The sequence below is a fragment of the Mya arenaria genome, chromosome 7 (genome assembly GCF_026914265.1).
Source record: "Mya arenaria isolate MELC-2E11 chromosome 7, ASM2691426v1".
Lineage (NCBI taxonomy): Eukaryota > Metazoa > Mollusca > Bivalvia > Myida > Myidae > Mya > Mya arenaria.
The window spans coordinates 43404677-43428980 of record NC_069128.1 but is presented as its reverse complement, the minus strand read 5'-3'; the positions used below and the strand labels follow the sequence as shown (position 1 = coordinate 43428980).

Genomic DNA, 24304 nt, shown 5'->3' with positions numbered 1-24304 from the left:
TATATTTATATATTTTCTCCGATTGTGATATAACAGTTCACTTGGACAACAGTTTTGTTTGTTTGTTTGTTTTTTTTGGGGGGGGGGGGAGGGGGAGAGGAAGTGTGCAGATTTATAACATTAGATATGCGATCTTTGGACAAACTGGAGTCAATGAGATTAAATTAACCTTTTACATTCTAGTGTAAAATGTATAGTTTACCGACCCTAAGCGAAATGCATATGGGCTTTTCTCGAGTATCCACTATATCAGTGGAGAGAATTTATTTGGCATTGAAATTGTCTATTTGTGTTGGTAACTGCGTCTTTCAAATTATTTAAAAAAACAAAGACGACAATATTTCAAAGACTCGATCTTCATGCGATTAGGAAAATATGTTTATTATGAGTTATTTTGTTATAAACAGAACATACCTTGATCACAATTGATACCCGTCCACCCTTGTTGGCATATACAATAATAAGAGCCTTTTGCAAGTGCAAGGCAGGTCCCAGATTGACAAGGGTTTGCCAAACATGGATCTGAAATTCGGAATAGAAAATATAGTAATTAAATCGGTTTAGACATTATTAAAATTCCAAGTGAAATAATTATTGCAGTTTAAGTATACTTGTTGTTAATTATTCACATATATTCTAACTGTGCTAGTGAAATTCAATTTGGTAGTAAAGGTGATATACACCGACAGTTTACCAAAAGTGTTTCTATATATAGGATGAATATTTTGTACGTATTTGTTCGCAACATGTTGAATGGAATTACCTATTACTGCTTGTAATGTAGTTGTCAGAGGTGATGTTGTTGTGGGTGCCTGTGTTGTGGCAATCACTATAATAAAACATTACACATAGCGGAATGATTTTGGTACAACTCTTGATAGTTTCTTATACAATAATGTTTATCTTAAAACGGATTTGTCTATGTTTATTAATAAAATGAAAATTACAGAAGAAGCCAAGTAGTCAAAATTGAATAAGCCCTGCTTAAAGGCACAAGACAAACTCCAAAGCGACAATGAATTAGACGCACAAACGTATAAATGTCAAATACACGAATACTCACACCACAAACATACCATAAGACTATCAGGTTAAGCAGTAGTAAACCGGTTTAAACCTCCATTGCCCTCTAGTCGAGATTTTACTGACTGATCCAAGATTGTTCATTCAACATAAACGATATAATGAAGTTTGCGTAATGCTTGTTGTCTTGTGGTGTTGTGTTTCTCTCGATTGTGTGTTTGGCCCTGACACTTGTGCTTGGTCGGATTGTCATTGTAGCCCTAGCCCCAATTTTCAAAACTTCTTAAGCTCGCTATTTTTATGTTTCAATATTTTACATAATATATTCTTCTTTAAGTGCTTTTTGACTTTAAATAGCAATTATCTTGATGATAATCACATTACATAGTTTTTATTTCATTTACAAAAATCAAATCGAAGTATGTATTTAGTTTAATGGAAGCCTACCAAGTCTTAAAAGTTTCGAGAAATTTGGGCCTAGGAACCTAGCCTGCCCCTATAGGTCCTATTAATATGTTAAACTGGCATTTAGGGGTATTTTGCTAAATACCGAAAGCAAACTGAAATTTGCGAATTGTGTTCGTTTTATTTTAGTTTCGAGTTATTTTGGCAAAATCGACCATACGATGCCAAGGTCAAAAACTAATGATTGCAATATTGTTTTAAGCTTTACATACTCTGTACATACACACATAAGCCTTCCAAAAACATCTACTTAAGAAGGGCTTACCAGGGCTGGTAGTCAATAATGGTCTTAATTAGATCAACGCACGATTTAGCTAATCGTATTTCTTGTTATTACTAACTGACCAATAGAGTGAATGAAGTATGACCATAAGATTGACATAAGTTGTATTTTGAATACCTCCCAGGCATCCACAAACCATGCATTTATTTACTGGATACCTAATTATATCGAAACAAGATATTGAATTAAGCACCTGTGAGAAATATTTATAATCTCATACCTTTGTCACAGTTTTCTCCTTCCCATCCTTGGTTGCATATGCAGTAATAGGAACCCGTTGCAAGTGATAAACAAGTCCCGGATAGGCAGGGGTCTGGCGAGCATGGATCTTAAATATGTGTAGTAAATTTAGTGTAACAAATGATGTGTAATAAGTCAACTGTAATAAATTAAGTTTTATAAAATAAGTGTAATAAATTGGGTGCAATTAATTAAATGTAATAAGAAAAGTGTACTAAATTAGGTATTATATATTAAGTAAGTTCTTATTTTTTAGGTATTATTAAAAAGTGTAATAAATTAGGTGTAATTAATTAAATGTCATTAGAAAAGTGTAATAAATTAAGTATAATTATAAATTAAGTGTAATAAGTTAGGTGTTATAAATTAAGTGTAATAAATAAAGCGTAATAAATAAAATGTAATAAATTAATTATAAGTGTACTAAATAAGTATCAAAATGATCTAGTAAATGAATAAGTATGGAATCGTCAGAAATTAACAACCTGTTCATTTTCTTCTACTTTAACCCTAAAAATGTGCATTTTGTAAAAATGTCATGTTAAAGAACCATCATTTAAAGTTGAACACTTCTATTTTGTAATTCAAAAGCCTTATATAAAATTAACCTAATATATTATGCGTTTAATTTCTGACAAAACATATTTTATGATGTTTAACATGTAGGGTCGTTGACGATGATATCTAGGTTTGTTATTAATTCTTATCTCAGCATACATTTGGCGTTCAAATATAAAATGGAACTCGTCTTCAAGTGCATGACATATAGGATAAAGTGAACGGTATAAAAGTGTGTGTTTTTTCTAGTTACATGCAGTGTGTGTATACCAAGTGATAAATTACGTCATATATACTTTTTTTTTCTTTCACTACGCCATTTCAAATGAAACAAAGGGCAGCCTATGCCACTTAAAGAACCCCACCTTCGTTTCATTACCGCAGTTTGATAAGGTGATTGGTTTCATCAAACACTTCGACAAACTTGTTTCCAAAATAATGTTTAGACAGTGCTCCGTCAGACGGTTTTGTGAAAAGGTTTTTCGAAGTGTTTGAAAAAACTAAACTCTCAATCAAACTCTGGTAAAAAAAAACGAAGGCGGGGCTCTGTAAGCTGCGTAGACTGCGCTTTGTTTAATGTAAAATGGTGAAGAAATAGTAAAATTATCTTTGTTTAAAGTCTTCATTCGAAGCAAAATATTGCCCTCCGACGTAGCAGTTATGACGCAATTTATCACATTGTATGCACACACTGTATATGCACCTCTTATGAGTAATTGTACGTTTTGCTTGATGTTTCAGTGTGCCAAATGTGTTTGTGTGAAGGTTGGGCTCTGTATAGAAGTGTTCCTTGTGTTGTGTGTGAACGCGGTGCCCTATATTTTAAGAGGCCGCGAGAAAGTACCTCTAGTGGGGATCGAACCAACAACATCTTTCTGAGAGTCGGACACCTATACCACAAGACCACTCTTACCAAAAATCAAACTGAAGTATTATTTAGGCAAATGAAAGCCTTTTAAGCTTAAGAAGTTCCGAGAAATTGGGGTCCGGCTTCATGGTCTGCCCCTGGTAGGTAGGTTCCATTGATATGTTAATGTGACATTAGGGGTATCATACTTGTATAATCTGTTCCCTGTGTTGTGTTGTGTGTGAACACTGGGTCCTATATAGGTTGGTACTTGATGTTATGTGTAAATGAAATGCCATATAAAGGCTTTTACTTTAAGTTATGTGTGAAGGTTGTGCCCTGTCCATGTATGTACTTATTGTTGCATTTGAAATCAACTTTCTTAAAAAAAGTATAACCTTTATTTGTTTGGGTCGTCGTTGTTGCTTTGTTAGACGTTCTTGTTGTAGTTACTGTTGGTGGTGGTGTCTGGCCTGTTATTGCTGTTATTAATGCTGTTGCCTTAACCGTTGTTGTAGTGGTAGTATTCAAAGTCCCTGTGGTGGTAACTGTTGATGTTGACAGTGGGGCCGTTTGTGATGATGTGGTTGTCTGACCTGTTTGCGCCGTTATTGAAGTTGTTCCATTTGGGGGCGCTGTTTTGGTAGTAGTGGAAGTGATTCTTGTGGTAACAGCTGAAAATAACTGAACATTAATAAACATGGATAACAATGCGTTTTAGAAAATAACATTTTTTTTAAACAACTGACTTTAACGTCTTCATTCAAATGCTGATTGGACTTTACAAACATAAATTCGACGTATTCCTATTCAATGTTCTGCTTAATTTATAGTTTTTCTACTATGTTCGTTTTTTTGATGATATGTTTGTGCCCGGTGTAGGTCCCTTCCAGAATGTATTTGTTTTCAAGTCAAGTTTATTAAGGAGTGAGAGTTATATCAGTACAAAATCAAAGTGAAGCCATGTACTTGTAAAAGGGATTGATATGTCATATATAGCCTAGTACTAAATTTTTTAAAGGGACGTATCTAAGGAACAAGCCATAGCTTCCGCCTCATTTGGAATTCCTCGTCTATTTTTCATACGAACACAATCTCGGATGTATATGAACGGTTTACAAAGTCAAAATTCCTTACATTGAACTACGCTGCAAGTAGGTTGCATAGTAATTCAATTTAGCAGTTTAACTTAAAGATGCACTCTTACTCCCAAATAAGATTAACCACAATTAATACCATTTGTTTTGTTGTCAAAATAAGGATGAATAAATCTTGAAAACAATGAAGTATACAGAGTTTTATTTTAAAGGAAGGTGCAGAAAACATGGTAGGAGACTACAGTAGATCACAGTCAATATTTTAGCACTCACCAATTATTTAATATTTTTGCGTTTCAGGTTTTAAATTCGAAAATTTGAAATATAAATTACACGTTTAAACACTACTATTGATTAATAATATATATTTTTTTATTGTACGAATAACTTTTACTGATGTACCGACATGCATCCAAGATTTGTTTTGATGGGAAATGGCCGAGGTGCTCCAGTTGCTTTCGACTCAACCTTAAACCTATGGTTTAAATGTGGTCAACTGGTTGTATTGTTCTCTCCCGATAAAGGTTTAGCTATTTTTTGACTGCAATTATACATTATGTTGTATTCTATTTATATATTTTCTCCGAGTGTGACAGTTCACTTGGGCAAAAGCATTTTAGGGAGGGAGAGGTAGGGTGCAGATTTATTACATTAGATATGCAATTTTTGGACAAACTGGAATGAAAAGTAAAGAGTAAAGAGATTAAATCATACGTATTTTTTTCATTCTACTTTAAAATGTTTAATTTACCGAGCCCAATCGAAATGAATATGAGCTTTTCTCGAGTATTGACTCTAAGTGGAGAGAACTTAATTGGCATGTACAATGTATTTTTCTGTTAATAATTGCGTCTTTCAAATTATTACAAAACAAAAATGCCAATATTTCACTGACTCGATTTTCATGCATTTCGGAAAAATATGTTTATACTGAGTTGTATTGTTAAAAACCTGTGCTTGGTCAGATGGTCATTGTAGCCCTAGCCCCAATTTTTAAAACTTCTTAAGCTCGCTATTTTAATGTTTCAATAGTTTACAAAATATATTCTTCTTTAAGTGCTTTTTGACTTTAAATAGCAACTATCTTAATGATAATCACATTACAAAGTTTTCATTTCATTTACAAAAAACAAATCGAAGTATGTATTTAGGCTAATTGAAGCCTATCAAGTCTTAGAAGTCTCGAGAAATTTGGGCCAATGTGCTTGGTCTGCCCTATAGGTCCTATTGATATGTTAAACTGGCACTTAGGGGTATTTTGATTAATACCGAAAGCAAATTGAAATTTGCGAATTGTGTTCCGTTTATTTTAGTTTCGAGTTGCATTGCCAAAATCGGCTATACGATGCCAAGGCAAACACTGATGATTGTAATATTGTTTAAGGTAAAAGTATTGTATTCTTTGTACATATATACACATAAGCCTTCCAAAAACCACTACTAGAGAAGGGCTTGCAAGGACTGGTAGTCAATAATGGTCTTAATTAGATCTAAGCACGATGCAGCTAATCGTATTACTTGATATTAATAACTGACCAATAGAGTGAATGAAGTAAATGAAGTATGACTATAAGATTGACTTAAGTTGTATTTTGAATACCTCCCAGGCATCCACAACCCATGCATTTATTTACTGGATACCTTAATATATCCAAACAAGATATTGAAGTAAGCACCTATGGGAAGTATTTATAATCTCGTACCTTGGTCACAGTTTTCGCCTTCCCATCCTTGGTTGCATATGCAGTAATAGGAACCCGTTGCAAGTGATAAACAAGTCCCGGATAGGCAGGGGTCTGGTGAGCATGGATCTAAAATCAAGTGTAATAAATTAAGTGTAAAAAAATAAATGTAATAAATAAATTGTAAGAAATTAAGAATCATAAAATAAGTGTAATAAATCAGGTGTAACTAGTTAAATCGAAATAGAAAAGTATTATAAGTTAAGTATTATAAATTAAGTGTAATAAGTTAAGTGTAATAAACTAAGTGAAATAAATTAAGTGTAATAAATAAAATGTAATCAATTAACTGTTAGTGTACTAAATAAGTATTAAAATATGATCTATTAAGATTTAAAGTTGAACACTTCTATTTCGTAATTCAACAGCCTTATATAAAATTGAACTTTACTATTATGCTGTTTACTTTCTGTTTCTTAAAATATTTGATAATATTTAACGTGTAGGATGACGATGGTATCTATTTTTTTTATTATACCTCACCTTTGTCTGCAATGGTAAAATCCCCTTACCCGAAAAATAGATATTTTGACTATCAGAAACATTTTCAACTTTTTTGATACGTGACCAAACGAAAATTCACTGTCAGGTCATGTGATCACAGTGATATTTTGAATGTCATATCAGGACAAATAACTGCTTCAATATTTTAGCTAAATCATGGCGTGATTGCCTCCCATATACACATACAGCAGTGACGTCAGTATTCAATGTGTACACAAAAACATCAGACATCAGCAAGTAAACATGTCTCGGTTTACAATAAAAAACGTTTTTGCAGGAATTTAAGCATAATTAACGGTAGAATTTTGTTCTAGATTTAATTATTTTATTATGTTAAATTATGTTTACCTTGTTAAATTTGTTTAAGTAAATGAATGAAAAAACATTTAAAAACTTTTTTATTTACTTAATTTTGTTCGGTATAATAAAATAAATATCATATGGTAGCATGTGTGACATTGTGTCAACTCTCGAAACAGAATGTCACCCGAGGCTCTGCTCTCGGGTTGACACTACTAATGTCACACATGCTGCCATATGATATTTATATACAGTAATGTTATTAATTATTTTCCCAATATACATCTGACATTAAAATATAAAATGAAACTCGTCTTCAAGTACATAACATATAGGACAATGTGAACGGAATTAGAGTTTTTTTCCTAGTTACCTGCACGTCTTATGAATTATTGAACGTTTTGCTCGATGATAGTCATTGTTTTAGCTTGCCAAGTGTGTTTGTGTTAAATTTGGGCCCTGTATAGAAGTGTTCCTTGTGTTGTGTGTGAACGTTGTGCGCTATATAGGTTTGTAATTAATGGTATGTGTGAATGAAACGCCCTATACAGGCTTTTACGTAAAGTTATGTGTGAATGATGTGTCCTGTCCATGTTTGTACTTAATGTTGCATTTGAAATCAACTTTCTTCTAAAAGAAAGTGTAACCTGTATTTGTTTGGGTCGTCGTTGTGGCTCTGGTTGTTGTTGCTGTTGAAGGCGCTTGGGTTGTACTTACAACTGAAATATACATGAACTTTCTTGGTCGAAGCATAGCAGAATTCATATGAAACCTTTTCTTCGAAAGTTGCATTTAACATGATGATGATGATGAAACAAACACAAAGCATGCATTTTGAAAGTTATGATAGTTCCTTATAGTACTTTCCCTTGTCAGGCACACCTAGTGTCTGACTTTCCTCTTTTAAACTGAATCATTTCTTGAGTGTTATGAGCCACAAATTGTATTGTTGTGTAAGTATAAGAAACTAAACATTTGTTAAACACCTTTAAAACGGAAAACTATTCGGTAACTAATTGAACATTCATTGATAACAGCAAGTAATTATATGTTCTTAATGACAATACATTCGAGATGAGAAGGTGTTGTAATTTGAACTGACGCCTAATATATTATCAGTTATGTATGGCTTTAAAGGGACTAGACACCAGATGAAACAACTTCAAGAAAATTGTCAAAATTTTACATAAAATTGATATCGTTATTAACAACACATTGAATCTTACTTACAGGTTTATCACATCTCTTACGACACAAGTTTTTGCGTATTTTACCCATTCGAAAACTGACTGGATGGTTTACCACGTAAATCTCAGTCTATTTTAAAATAGCGTCGGTATATGTATCTGTATTAATCACTTGACTTTCACATGCTAAATATACACGCTATAAGCTGGGAAACCATTAAGCGCTATTTTTAACGCGTAAACTCAGCCGAGACAGCGGCACAATTTTATTTTAATCGTACAAAACGATGTAATTGTATCGGCCATATACTAGCTTGTATTTACAATTCTAGTTGTGTTGTGAGGAATTACTTTTTGCCGATTTTGGAACCATATGGTGTCAAGTCCCTTTGAAGTAAAATTATGTTTCAATTACCATTTCGTCCTCATTATCAATATCTCTAAATGCGAGCTTCGTCGGATCAAAAGCATAGAACAATGAAAGAAACACAGTGATGTATGCCAAATTAAGATTTATATTTAGCCTCATTTGTCTGATAGTTGCAATGCCATCCATACAATTGGAAGGAGACATGACCAACAAGGTGTTGTAATTGGTACGGACGCTTAACAGTTATAATCAGTTCATAATGAGATTAAGGTTATACCAAAGTGTTTCATACCTTGATCACAATTTGTTCCTGTCCAGCCGTTTATACACAAACACATGTACATGCCATTGTGTTGCGCGTAACACACGCCGAACTTGCAGGGCTGTGCCGAGCAAGGATCTGAAAAGTGGGTCGAAGGTTAAAATCCCATTATTTATTATATAAACATCATAGATCCACACGCAATACATTGCAGACTTTGATTTCACTCGTTTGGCGACTCATGATACGTGAATCGAGTTAACTACGACCCTCAGGATCACACGCAGTGCCAGTGTGAGTATATCACGTGATAAATTACGAATAAATATAACTATTTTTGTTCTTCATCATTTTAAAGAAACAAAAGGGCAGTCTTTGCCGCTTAAAGAGTCCCATCTTTGTTTTATTACCAGTGTTTGAAAAGGTGATTAGTTTTCTCAATCACTTCGACAATCCTGTTTCCAAAATAATGTTTTTACAGCGCTCCATCAGGCGGCGCTTTTGGTAAAAGGTTTGTCGACGTGTTTTACGAAACGAAACTCTGTATCACGCAAAATTTTGCCTTCCGACGAAGCATTTATGACGCAATTTATCACGTGGTATAAACACGTTGAATACTTATATTAAAACTAATTGTATTGGTGAAGCTAGTTTGATGCGTTTGTTGGCTGGTATATGTGTTTCTCGTTCAGTGTTGTTCTGATGTACTTGTACTGTTGTACGATATTATATACGTGTCAATATGTTAACATCTTAATCTTTTCAGGGTTGGGATTAATAAAAGGGTGTATAAAGTTGCTACTATTTATATCAATGCATAGGTACCTAGAGAAGTTGCTGTCGACAGCTGATATGGCACCGTTGTAAGACCTGCAATAGTAGTAAGAACAATTTATACATGATATAAGCTACTCCATACACAAAAGCAGTCAAATAGTGATGTTACGGTATTACGTAAATGCGTCAAAATCAACCTCGAATGTACATGTGACGTATGGTTTATTATTCCTGCATCCAGACAAAAAGATTTCGATTTGACATCAGTGGGTCTGTTACTTAGGGATGTAACCTTTTGACCTAAGCCCCTCCCTCAGAACCGCAATTTATTTGTTTTAACATGTTGGCATGGGGGTTTTAGAGTACTTCTCCAATATTATTTTAACACTTTCTAGTAACAAAGAGTGCATTTTGTGAGTATGTTATTACTATTCGTCTCCTATATTGAAATGAAAACTTGGACCTATATAGTGGATACCCTGCCCAGGTAACAATTGTTTTGTTATTTATTTATTTTAATATTTTTGTAAAATTGAATCACATTATTTCATTAGATCGGAATAGCAGCTTATGTGCCATTAATAGGATGGATAGCAGGAACGCCACACTAAAATACAAATGCGACAGCAACAATATTGATATTTAACTTATGCTGAAACCAATATACGAGTTGTTAGCCTGTAATTATTTTAACTAATTAACAGTTTGCCTTTCTTTGTTCGCCAATGAAATATCTGTTTTGCGATGGAAATGGAAAAAATATTTCTTATAAAAAGTCCTGACGCATTGATATGATAAATAAGGTTATTTTTTCTGTAAGCGGCCAACTTTACCAAACTCAATTGCGAACGTGACAAATTAGGTCAAACTGTCACTTTGTTATCGTTCATATTTTGAATTGTATTGAACATATCATTGCGCTCGCCATACTCACTTATGATAATTTTCCATTCAATTCAAAATATGAATGTTAACTTATTCATATCGTTGGCGTTTTTTAATCGGATTGCAACTTTTATTGGTACAATGTTAACAACAATTTATCATTGGTATCTAACCTACCCTGGTCACACTTTAATCCCGTCCACCCCTGCTTACACTGGCACAGAAACTGACCACTAGGTCCACCATAACAGTCACCATGGGAGCAAGGATTCGGCATACATGGGTCTAAAATAAGAAATAAAAAACGTGTTGAAATGACACTGGAACAAGAGGTTATAAGCTGGTCTTTAATAAATATAGATACAAAAATATATAACGGTCCTTGATGAAACTTTCACATGAATTAACACAAGTTTAACCTAAGCAGTCGTCATGGTTGCATGGAATGTGTGAACAGAGGTCTTAAATAGCTACCACAACTACACATTGGTGTTTGTTTGGATTTTTGTCGAAAATGAAAAGGGTTTTTTGCACAACGCGGTACAATTGGGAACGATATGAGAATATAAACAGCTGTTTTTGTTAGAATAACTTTTGCAAGAGTGTTAGTTAGTGATGTTCCTATGATCGATTATAATCGAAAATCGATTGATTGGGCCTGAAATCGGCAACAATCGTTAGTATTTAGTAAATTTAGTAAAATTGCAACCGATTCCCAACACTAGTGTTAGTGAATATTTATATCAAATATGCTTTCAAGTTGCGACACTAAAAGTATATATAATATGGAAGATTTATCCGATGAGAAATTTGACATCAGTATTGAAAACTGGAATTGATCAAGATGGATGTATATCAACATTTAAGTAAGTATATCATTTCGACTGACAAGCTGTGGGTTGTGATGTTTAACTAGACTGTATTGCATCCATGAATGTTTAAAAGAACATGTTGTATCAATCAATCGGGTGGTTTTTGTTGATTTAAATGATGTCAAATCATTTTTTCTGTGGCTTTCTTTATTGCTCGTGCTAGGAATCTGGAACTAGCTAACTCCATGCCTTGACTTATTGTTACCACGTGACCTATGTACAAACACCTTACCATTATGTGTTAGTTTGGTTGTCGGCTGTTCAGTTGTCGTTGTAATCACTGAAAATTAAAAGTCAAATATGAAAGTTTATATCTTATGTTATTCATTAAAATTAAAGATCTATGTCTTAAAGTTAAAAAAATAATGTAATAAAACAAAATTATTATTCAAAGTTATCTCATTTGCTTACCGACAAAATGTAATTTGGATTTTATTATCTAAACGAGCGTGTTTGTATGTTGTTGTTTTTTACAAATTATTTAACAGTAAATACAGCAGTGTATAAGAAAGTGAGATAAAAGAATAGTAAAAAAGTAGGGACAATCCTCAAGGTGTTGACGTTGCGTACCTTTGTCAATTAGAATAAATTAAACCAGACATTAGAGCTAATTGTTCTTTCTCGAATTCTTGGTGTAGGCAACCTCCTTTACGAGGCGCCTTATTTTGTACCATTAGCAGAAATTTGTAAACTAATGTTACGTACGATTCTCACAGAGGTCTCCATTCCATCCTTCCCGGCACTGGCAAAAATACATGCCGTTTATCCCGCTAAAGCATAACCCGTGCATACATGGGTTGGGTGAACAGGGATCTAGATGTGAACAAAACAACATAGATTTGAGTATGAATGTTTATGCAGCAAATTTTGTTATATACAATTAAAATCAACATTATGAATTGGCCATGGCTCCCACAATAGCATACCAAACCTTTTTATAGACATAACTTTACTATTTCTTCAAGATTTTTAATTAAGCATGGCACAGTCTACGACGCATATCGAGGGGTGAAAGCGAAAAGGTTCTATCTGCTTCTTTATTTAATGTCACTTAGAACCTTTTCGCATTCACCCCTCGATATATAACCTCGCTTTTGGTCTTTTATCAGAGTTTGATTAAGACGTTTCTTCCTAAAACACTTCGGCAAACCTTTTCACAAAACCGCCGCTTGTTGGAGCACTGTCAAAACATTATTTTGGAAACAGGTTTGTCTAAGTGTTTGAGGAAACTAGTCACCTAATCAAACTCCGGTAATAAACAAAGGCGTGGCTCTTTAAGCGGCATAGAATATCTTTTGTTTTATATTAAATGGTAAAAAAAATAATTATCTTTGTTTTAAGTCTTTATTCGAAGCAAAATATTGCCTTCCGACGCAGCATTCATGGCGTAATTAATAACGTGGTACACATTGATACATGGATTAGGTGATCTTATTTACATACTTTGAGTGGAAATATGTTTATTAATTGTTTTCCCTATTGTTTTATAACATTAAACAGACATGTCAATTACCCGTCTGTATGCAAATAAAGATGTTCTAACACTACTGTGATCAAGGTAAATAACCATCATTATATTATAGCATGGAATCCTCCCCCACCCCTCTGATACATACCACTGTTAATCGGATGAGATGTTGCTGTGATAAGAAAAGGGGTCGTACTGGCTGTTGCTGAAATAAATATGTGTATGATTTAATACTTCAATTTATTGAATCTTCATATTAAAACGTTTCAAGATTAGTATGAACTTCTACGATGCTAAAAATGAATAGTAATTAAGGAAACGTCCTCCATTTTCTTCAGTAGCTTATTCCAAGGTGCACTATAAAGCTAGTAAAGATGATACAGTATTTTCCATCAGGATGGTGTGCTTCTGTATAAGGACAATTACAAAAACAAGAACACCGCACACGGATGCCATAGTTCGTCTGTATATTCCCATCGAAAAGGGCGTAACTAAATCCCAAAGCAGGGTAAAGTTCCTTGCTACAAATGTGAGTATTGCCGCTGCCAAACGGTCAACGAAGTTTCGCATGATATATTCCATGTTTTTAGCTAATACGCTTAATTTAATTAGCAAATTTAGTAGCCAAGGTAATTGTTTTTGCTGGACGACGACACCATGGTTTCCATGATATCTCGACAAGCTACAAAATGGTTTTGTGTGCGTTACGCAAGGATCAACACTAAGGAATTTCATAATTTAAAGCCTAACATAATATAAATGATGCTGTTGTTACTGTCATAAGCTGAACAGGAAAAGAATGTAGCGCAAACAGGCTATGGAGGTAAGAAAACCTTTTATATTGGCCAATTATTTTATTGTGTACGAAGTATACATAGTATTATATACATAGATACATATTCTGATATCAATGCTGACAAGATTGTTGCACAATTCAAATAATCTATACCATCTACTAATTGCCAAATGGCCTAATCATCTGCTCAGTAAAACTTACGGCATCTGTTACAGGTCACTGGGCACACTGCAGTGGCGAGTTGCGGATCGTTACACATGTTAGCGTTCTGGGTACATCCCTGTGTGTCAAGGTCAATGCAGGGGGCACTTCCGGCGACGTAAGGAATTAGGGCTATGGCAAAAATATTACGCAACACCTTAAAGCTGCACTCTCACAGATTGAACGTGTTGACAACTTTTTTTTATTTTATGTCTTGGAACGAGCAAATATTTACGGAAATCCATGGAAACCAGTTATATAAGACGGCTGACAAAAAATTAAATCACAGATTTATATATTTAAGTTCAAAAAATAATGTTTTATGCATTTTTCTTAAACCGTTATTAACGGTTTAAGCCATAAAATATCAATTTTCGAACGAAAATATGCAAATCTGCGGTCTGACTTTTTGTCAGCAATCTTTTTTCATTGGTTTGCAGATATTTACACAAAAATTTGCTCTTTCCATTACAAAAAAAGTGGTAAAAATGGTATATCTGTGAGAGTGCAGCTTTAAAATATATATGCAATTGTGTTCACTGTCTTGTTATATTTGTAGGTTTTTGTCCCATGCTATAAGTTTTGGGATAAGTCTTGTCTTAAAACGTCATGGAATAAAAGGGCTTTTCAATAAGATGTCTTTGTCGTTAACGCTGCTTAAAAATGATCGTGGATACCCGGAATGATATGGGCATATCTATAAAGTAACAGTTCTTACGATATGTTTTATAGAACAGAACGGGGTAAGACCTGAAAATATTCGATCTGTATTCGATCGGACTCCAATTTATTGAAAGTTATAAAGCCCACCAGGCTTAAGTTGCTTAAGTTATTAGGCCAAATGTCTTACTTAATCTTGATTTTACTGATTAAAAATAGTTTATCGTGAGTATCACAAAGAAAACTTCCGTTTAAGCACATACACTCTGAAAGAAGTAATTATGCCGAAGCAATAAAAGTAGACATCTTAAAGGCCTAGTTTAATCCTTCTATAAGTGACCCCAACCCCCCAAAACAGTGTATAGTAAACAACCTCTGTGTATTGATCTTAATCTAATTGCCTTATCAGATCTCCGATCTGAGTATCCTGTTGTGCAGTTTTGGAGATTTTATAATATAAATGGACCCTAAATGGGCCTTAGCCAATAAACAAATACACAGGAAATTGGCCCCTACTGTGACATCAGTGCAATTAGCAGGAGATTCACAGCAGGGGATTGTCATGCCAAACATTCCTTAAACTAGGCCTTTAAGTAAGTCAACGATGTTTAAGAATACCACCATAGGGACCCATTCCAATAAAGATCATACATGTAAGGCTTAAAGGCCTAGTTTAAGCCTTTTATAAGTGACCCCCCCCCCCCCAAAAAAAAAAAAAAAAAAAAAAAAAAAAACTGTGTACAGTACACAACCTCTGTTTATTGATCTTAATCTACTTGCCTTGATCCCTCTTATCCCTCTTATCAGATCTCTGATCTGAGTATCCTTCTGTGCAGTTTTTAAAGTTTTATTATAGAAATGGACCCTAAATGGTCCTGAGCCGATTAACAAATACACAGGAAATTGGCCCCTACTTTTGCACCAGTGCAATTAGCAGGAGATGCACAGCAGGGGATTATCATGCCAAACATTCCTTAAACTAGGCCTTTAAGATTGTAACTTTTTAGGCGTAACACCGTTTTTGGCGTAAGCTGCGATTCAAAATAAAAATCGGAAGGACATCATCATATTAAGATCGTAAGACATCCGACTAAGATATCTTATTGGAACGAGGCCCTGAGCCCTAATTTCTCGAAATATTTTTAGTCTCTAACAACAAGATTCAGCTTGATTTTAAGTCGTTTTCTCAAGTTGAGTTTCTCACTTATCATATGATATAATTAAGTTAAGACATGACTTAAGGTGAGTTATGAATATCGGCCCAGTTATATTAAAAATAAAGTGTTATCAATATTTCACCTTTTTAATGGATATAGTGATTTGTTGCAGATTTTTTATACAATGGTATTCATTGGAGCGATATCTACTCTAATCAAAATATTTCAAGCTGACTATTTTTAAACGTGGTCAAACACAGTATTTAAATATTGTTGAAAGAATATAATCTAACAATTCAACTATACAGTACCTAAAATAAGCAAACATCCATGCACCATATTGAACCTATTCATCATCTGCACAGAGCATATTGTGAGCATGTGTGATTTGAAGTGCATGGAGTAAGAGTTAGAGATAACCTAGAACTGGGCCAAAGTCTATGGTGGCAAATTACTGCCGTAATATAGCCTGATAATTATCGCGAAAACAAGTGATTAACACGAAACAATTCGCGGGTCGCAGGTTATCTTACGGCCGTTAAATGTCTCCATAAAGGCGCATGACATTTTATACTTATGCACTAGTCAATTGTTACAACAGCCACCATGTCCGGGGTTATACCGGGGATAGGGGGGAATGAGCCGTGTTTTTACCTTCCGGGTTGCCCCGCACTGCCGAGTGAATGTGGTGATTTTGTTTTCGCGCTGAAAATAGCGGGGAATGGGCCTTTCCTATTATGTATTCGGGGTGCGGGGGCATTTGGTGGGGATTTTGCCAGCAGTTTGTTGCCGCATGGCTGGGATTTTACCCCGATTGGCTGGACCGGAAGTCAAAGTCCCAGCTGTTCCCCGGACCTCGGGGGATAGAGGGGACGTGGTTACAATTGAATGGTGCATTATAGGAACGAAATTATAATACTTCACTTTCCTAAAATCTATGAATATTTTAAAAGTCACAATTAGCCGTAGTTAAGGATTTTTTATGTCATACAGAGATCAAAATTAAAGATTTTTAATTATATACCCAGAGAGAAATATCTTTAGTGCCGTCAGAACGAATGTGGTGCAAGTAGCTCCAAAAGTATTGCACCTACATTCATGATTCATTCAAGAATGTTGGTGTGCCTGGAAGCGTTGAGGATCTGCGATTTGTTTGACATTTCATTCTGTCTAACAATAAGAAAAACAGTGTTCTTCAAATAAAAGTGCTGAAAGCGTTGAAAGGCTGTAGGAGCAAACGGCGTGATTTCTTTTTAGTGAGTTTTATAACATTAACTAATGGAAGATTTGAAAAAGGTTTATTGAAAGAAATATACCACACAATCCATATTTGAAATAGCCTAACATGACCCGAAAACGAATTTGTGTTATACAAGGGCTTATATATACACTTAGGGCTGAACAAGTTTATACACTCTTTTTTTCTAATTCGTTATATTTTTTTAAAATATATTTTTAATAATGTATCTTAACTGTACATCTATAAACGGTATTGCGTTACTCTTAAACTCCTCATGTACAATTACCATCATTAATAAATGGCTAGTTTAGACGAGTTTTTTTTTTTAATAAAATATGGAAAAATCAAGCTCGAAAGTATATTTATGCATATTTGTTATCTATATAATCTTGTTTTTGTTCGTCAGCTTATTAACCAAAACATGACTGTCAACAACAGATCAATACAAATGATAGGGTATATTTGTTTTAACATCTCTTTGATCAGCTAAACCTTTTTAACATGACTCTAAGAAAGAGTTATCTTTATGCCATTGTCAGAATAAAATAGTTTTCAATTTATATAAATGTGAAAAAATATAACTTTGATGTATGTTGATTTTGAAATAAGGAAGTATCAATTCTTTGTACATCAAAAACTTATTGCTCTATATCTGCGCTGGAGAAAACGAATCGCATGAAAATCAGAAAATGCATGTATACTACGTATAGACAACATGCTCGATTCAGCTTGATTTTGTCCAAACAAGTAACCGTAGGTCGTATACAGTCAGGTCACCATGGGTCTTATACAACGCATAATGACAACACGCACACTAAAGCTATAGTTTGTCCACACCAGTCAGTGTAGTTCGTATAAAACGTTTGGTGTCAATACACACGATTTAGGCTTGAGTTTTAATTTTATCAAATGTAATTTATCAGTCCTTCAATATATAACCATATTTTAGTTTTATTCATTGTTGCTATAAACTCGCTGTTTTACTAATAATGGTCCTTGTTGTTGTTGTTGTTGCTACTTTTGCTGTTGCTGCTGATGTTGTTATTGACCTTGTTGCTGCTGCTGCTGTTAGTGTTACTACTGTTTTTACTATTGCTGGTGTTTTTATTGTGTTTGTTGTTGTTGCTGTTGCTTACTGTCGAGAGTGAAAAATGTTTAATAAATTGTCGAACGTAAGGGATTATTTTCTAGGTAGCGTAGATACTGGCAAGATTCACTTTGCAGCCCGAAAATATAAACCATTTTTAATTTGAAATTTTTTGATGACATGCTCAAAAAGCGGCCAAATCCTAGTTTTCCAAGAAAACAAATTGAGCCTTACTCAGTTAGTTTTAATCCTTCTTTTACTTCTGGCCTTTGTAGCAGAAATAAGCCGCGTCCCTCAATATAATGCCGTCAAAATAATTTCGTCTTCATGTGAGTTTTTCGTCTGTGTGATTATCAATTCTAATGTTCATTTAAAATTGAGTTGTAAAAGAAAAGTTATCTTTGATCTAAGTCTTCATTTTAAGCAAAATGTTGCCTTCCGACGTAGCATATATGACGTAATTTATCACGTGGTATACACACACTGATGTAGCCTCTCCGTGTTGTTTGTAGGTTGTGTGTCGGTCGTTCAGTGTCTGTTAGACTATAGCCTTTGGTCTTGAAATGTTTAGCTTCTGGATGTATCCATGTCGTTGTCATTGTTTTACTCTTGAAGCGATTCTTCTACTTTTTAAAAACATTTTTATCTCATCCATATCCCAAACCGCAGGATGCTCCTCAAATATAGAATGGCTGTAACACATTCCATTCCGGTGCAACACAAACAATTCATGTACTAGCATAAAACAGAACGCAATCGCTAGTTTAAGTGTTTATTTTGAACAGACATAACATTTAAATAAAGATTTTTTAAACAAAAACAGAGGTTCGATACATTGTATTTGTAGAAAACCCTGCATGTTTGATAAACGTTTATACAGTTTAGCTCATATCGAAGATGGTTGTTTGAAAACTATTTTACAAAAATATTGGGGTGGAAGGTGGATATGGTTGGATTATGGCTATGTTATGCCATTGTCATTCCTGTTTATACATGTTTACAAATCTGTTCTACAAAAGAGACAGAAAACAGTGCCGTGCATTACATTACAAGACAAAAGAATGAAGACGGACAATTCACTTTCAAATCCAACAGGAGTTTCATTTGGAACCGTTCATCAGAGAAAAAGGGTGCATAAAACAATAACGTATCAGGCGTAATCACGAGAGTCCGCGTTTCCGGTTTCCCTACTAACTTAAATTTATTGCAATCGATCTTGGTGTGTTAGTGACACCGGACAAACTAGTTATAATCGATATTGTTTTATCCTTCTGGGTAAATCTTTTTGGTCAATCTGCTATGCAATGATCTCCCCTAACAAGCAGAATCTCAAGGGAAATAACCCTACGTGAAGTTTGCGGCAAGACATGAGAATAAAATAATGTTTTAAAGAGTCTCACATTAACATAGGCTCAGACAAAATGTCGACGTTCCAAGGTGCCAAAAATAAAGAAAATAAGGTCTCTACAACTCTTCGAATCGTTCTTGTTCTAAAGAATAGAACTACATTTGGTAGTGAAATCGGAAACAAAGAAATGGTTTTGGCCTTGAGTGTTGTGTTAGCATGGTAAGGAATGCATATAAAGAATTGTTGGGTGGTTTATTTGTAAGAAGCATCCTGAATTTTGGCAGAATTAAGTAAGTGGGAAAACAAATCCTGATCCTGATTATATATTGTACGGTGGTGTGAGATCCGACACAGTACTGGGTAGAAAACTCAATGCCGTGATTTCCAGTATGACGAAATATTGGCACAATTCTTGCTTTAAAAATCAATTTTTTACTGATTTTAATGAATTATAAGCAATTTATTAAAAACAACGGTTTGTTTCAATGTAAAATTACAATATAGTTCAGAAAACGAAAAGTAAATAGTTCACTCGTGGCAAAGCAACTTGCAAAATATAACTTTTGGTGATCATTCGGTGAAACATATGTATACCTGACAGTGAAACAAACAAATATCCGCTATATAATTAGTTAATGCTTTTCACAACGTCAACTGTAAATGCGGGAAATGTTTAAGCGATATGTAAGAGAATGTTTTCATGCTTCATATACATATTGTCTTTCCATACTATGTTGAAAAAAGTAAAATCTTAAAGGCCTAGTTTAAGCCTTCTATAAGTGCCCCCCTCCCCCTCCCCCGAAAAAAAACACAAAAAAAACGTGTTATTGCCTAATTGTCTTATCATATCTCCGATCAGAGTATCCTGCTTGCAGTTTTGGATGTTTTATTATAAAGATGGACCCTGAATGGCCCTGAGCCCATAAACGAATACACAGGAAATTGGCCCCTACTGTGACACCAGTGCAATTAGCAGGAGATGCACAGCAGGGGATTACCATGCCAAACATTCCTTAAACTAGGTTGTTAAGACATAGATTTCCATTTAAAAGAACGACTTAAATACACTCCCAATGTTCATGCTTATGCATGTTAATAAAGAAACGACTTTCTACGTATATGCTTGAGTATATCTAATAAAACAAAAACGTGTCCCAACAATAATTCCTATGCATTCCAAACATGCTTTTGGATACTAGTATATGGAAACCTCACAGTAAGTGTCAATTGCTTTTAAAAGCACTGTATCACAAACGGAGGTACATGTACTAAATTCCGAATACCTAAAGAATGATATAAATCCCAGTTGTTTGTTAATCATATGTATGTTGGTATTAACGAAGCTCATGGTCGTGAACTAAACGATATGTCATGCTATTTTTTCTGATATACCAGTTGACTTTTTAACTACACCGCATTTCTAGGTTAAAGTAAGAAAGATGTATAACAGTGAAACACAAGTTGTTATGGTAAACGTGGTATCAAATAGTTCATAAAATATACTGCTGTCAAAGGGAACGCTTACTCTTCATATGAAAAAAAAACAATAGCGCAGGATTTAGATATATAAAGCCGTCATAACAGACAACAGCATTATTCCCAGGACGGCAGCGATTTGTGAAGCTCCGCTGCACGCTTCAGATGTGACGACAATCCATACCCCCAAAACGCCGTCCGTTGATGTTCCATCGGACGCAGTTATGGCCAATGCATATCCCGCTGTCGTTGCTGCGTCCAGAGTCACCCCCGATGCTGGCATTAGCACATCGCTAGCGCTGATGGTGAACTCATTGGTAGGGTCGCCGCCTTTTGAAAGAAAAAAGACAGATATTAAGTGGCATAGTCCCTCAAGGTATACATTCTCAATTATGTAGATGTCGTAAAACTGATGATTTCATAATTATTTCAGCATCATTTGCAAACGTTTTATGTGTAAAGTGGGTGTATAAAAAAACTCAATATATACTAAAAATAATGGTCACAAAACCTCACAAAACTAGTCTTTTCAAGTGCAGCGTAAACAATATTAATTAAAACAATCGTTACAAACTTTTATATCGTTATGTATATTCAAGATATTCATTTAATATGTTTGTGATCAACAATACCATTAAAAATAATTTTAAAAGGCGAAATGCAATCAAATTTCAACATTAATTAAAACAGAAAAATCATCTTGACAACTTGATAATATTGAGGTCGAATACCCTACAAAGTGCCGTGTTTTACTACCTGTGCTTCTATCGAAACAATCATTCATATGTTACTTGTCGAGTTAAATGCGCATTCTAATCAGTAAATCAAGAATATAATTATATGCTTTCCGCTGGAGTATAGAGATTTTGAAATAAAAATAATATTCCACTGCTTCAAATACAGTGTGTGTATACCACGTGATAAATTACGTCATATATGCTACGTCGGTAGGCAACATTTTGCTTTAAATGAAGACTTAAATCAAAGATAACTTTTCTTGTTCAACACCTTTCTAAATCAAACAAAGGGCATTCTATGCCTCTTAAAGAGCCCCGCATTTGTTTTATCACCGAAATTTGATAAAGTCATAAGTTTTATCAAACACTTCGACAGACCTGTTTCCAAAATCATGTTTTGACAGTGCTCCGTCAGACGGCCGTATTGTGAAAAGGTTTGACGAAGTGTTTAAAGAAACTAAAATCCCAATCAAACTCTTGTAAAAGATCGAAGGCGGGGCTCTGTAAGCGGCGTAGACTGCGCTATCTTTCATTTAAAATAGTAAAGAAATAAGGAAGTTATCTTTGTTTAAAGTCTTTTTTCAAATCAAAATATTGCCTTCCGACGTAGCATTTATGACGCAATTTATCACGTGGTATAGACACACTGAAATAGTGAAATTGAAGTCTGTTCTGCTATCAACATCAAACATCTACAAGCACAATACTGGGACACAATATCAATTTCAAAAATGACGCTACGAATTTTGTCTAAGTGTAAGATCGCAGAATATTTTACTTCGTGATCAGCAAAATTTAATAATTTGTCTGGCTCACACTAAAGCTAACAAATATTATTTAAATAAGTATGCAGTGTTCAATTTGTTCCTGAACAAAGTCAATTAAAAGTTTAAAGTATTTGTTCATTTCCGTTTCTTTACGGTCATATTAGTTTCCTTTCATTTTAATGGGTTTTAAGTCTTGACTTATAGGGAAACTCATTCCATTTATAACATTCAAACCTTATAGATGCTTATTTTTATTATTTCAAAACGGTAGGGCCTAAAAAAAAATACATTTGGTTCGGGTTACCCGACCCTACCTACGGAATAGGCGCCGACCCTAACGTTTTTATAGTCAGTTTGAAAAAAAAAAAATGAAAAACTAAAAAAAAAAATTCTTTTTTTTTCTTTTTATTTTTGCTTTTCAATATGTAGTTTAAAACCTTAATTGCTTATATAGAAGATAACTTTAACACCATTCTCCAATGATGAAAATGACATTCTTATATAAAGCCTAATAAAAAAAAAATAAAAAAAAAAAAAGCCTACCTACCCTACCTATTTTTGAAAAGGATGTAACCCTAACCAAACATTATTTTTTTTAGGCCTAGCCATTGACAATGTATAAGATGGAAAACGATCATGACGAATTATACTACGCGTATAAATGTTTACAGCCTTAAGAACATATGCCATTACTTCAGGTATAACAAGCACAATTCACACAACGTTATCGAAACCATTACACAAGTTATGTTGTTCAAATACCATTCGTTTTATAGTGGAGATCATTTCTTCATGCAATGACTGGCGGCGAAGTAAGTTGGTCATTTATGATAGTTATGATATAATACATACCGGTGATGGTGTAGGTAATAGCGGTTCCATACGCAGCATCGTTACTCGATATACCGAGAGTGAGGATAGACCCGGCTGAAACATAAATGAGTTTAATTTAAGACATGGGTATGTAAGCTTATTTAAAGTCGCACTCGGGCCTTGCCCATTCGGCGAGTGCTCCGTTAAGATTGTTAGTCATTTTAGGTTTTTGGAGCATAGTGCAGACAGAATTAGGTTAGAGCTACCCTGGTTCTTTAACGTGCACCAGTGTATAGCACTGCCACACGGGACCCCCATTTAACGTCCCTCCCGGAAGACGATTAGTATTTTTTAGTGATGCGACAGTGAATCGAACCTGCGAACCCTGGAATGATAGTCAGGTGTGTTACCACTAGACCACGGATCCGCCAGAAACAATTTAAGACATGAAATGAATCAGGAGTTGAATAAAAATCTCATTTACTTCATCGTACAAGAGCTATCGCTTTACCAGGCATTAATATAATATTTAAATAGCTCCTTTACGTTTGGAATGCATTTGTAAAGTATACAGCGTACATCTCAAAACCGACACAGGAAAATACTTTTGGTAACTAAAAAAACAAGCCAAGCAGCGAAACATTTAACGAAAGTTCATTTAAACCTTCACTCTCACAGATTGACCGTTTTGACAACTTGTTTGTCGTGGAATAAGTCAATATGTGCGTAATGGCATGGCAACCAGTGATATAAGGTTGTTGACAAAAACATCAAATAAATGCACTGAGAAAAACTACAATATAAATATCTCAGAGATTAAATTTCTTTTGCCGGAACTAGCACTTGGCTGTCTTCCGGCCTGGTGCAACATGGATTTCTTGAAATGTTACGGTGCCAAAATTCAAAGGGAGGGAACTTTCTCAACAGAAACGCGACATAACTTTTTGTTGTTTAAATCAAGTGGGATTTATCAGAATTTAAGGAAATGTATGGTTGTCATATATGCGAAACGCTAGAATGGTATCTTATTTCTTCAAAATATAAAAATGTTGTCTATTGCATGGAATATATAGGGAAATTAATTAGTAGTGTGTAACCTAAATGTGTTTTGCTCCCGCATTGATACCATTTGGATCTTCTCG

General features: G+C 34.4%; 1 protein-coding gene across 2 annotated transcripts in view; it reads right to left on the bottom strand.

Moving 5' to 3' along the window:
* The window catches only part of LOC128240849 (neurogenic locus notch homolog protein 2-like), a 31778-nt gene extending 15698 nt beyond the window's left edge, over nt 1-16080 (bottom strand). For both annotated transcript variants that reach the window (XM_052957782.1, XM_052957783.1), the window contains exons 1-14: nt 16006-16080; nt 13878-14009; nt 13029-13085; nt 12118-12225; nt 11645-11692; nt 10718-10825; nt 9704-9748; nt 8909-9016; nt 7707-7778; nt 6217-6324; nt 3815-4090; nt 1992-2099; nt 764-829; nt 415-522 (exon numbers count right to left, since the gene is read on the bottom strand). In XM_052957782.1, the coding sequence (XP_052813742.1) occupies nt 415-522; nt 764-829; nt 1992-2099; nt 3815-4090; nt 6217-6324; nt 7707-7778; nt 8909-9016; nt 9704-9748; nt 10718-10825; nt 11645-11692; nt 12118-12225; nt 13029-13085; nt 13878-14009; nt 16006-16075 (1414 nt within the window). In that variant the 5' untranslated portion in view covers nt 16076-16080. The remainder of the gene's footprint in view (nt 1-414; nt 523-763; nt 830-1991; nt 2100-3814; nt 4091-6216; nt 6325-7706; nt 7779-8908; nt 9017-9703; nt 9749-10717; nt 10826-11644; nt 11693-12117; nt 12226-13028; nt 13086-13877; nt 14010-16005) is intronic.
* Between the last annotated feature and the right edge of the window lie 8224 nt (nt 16081-24304).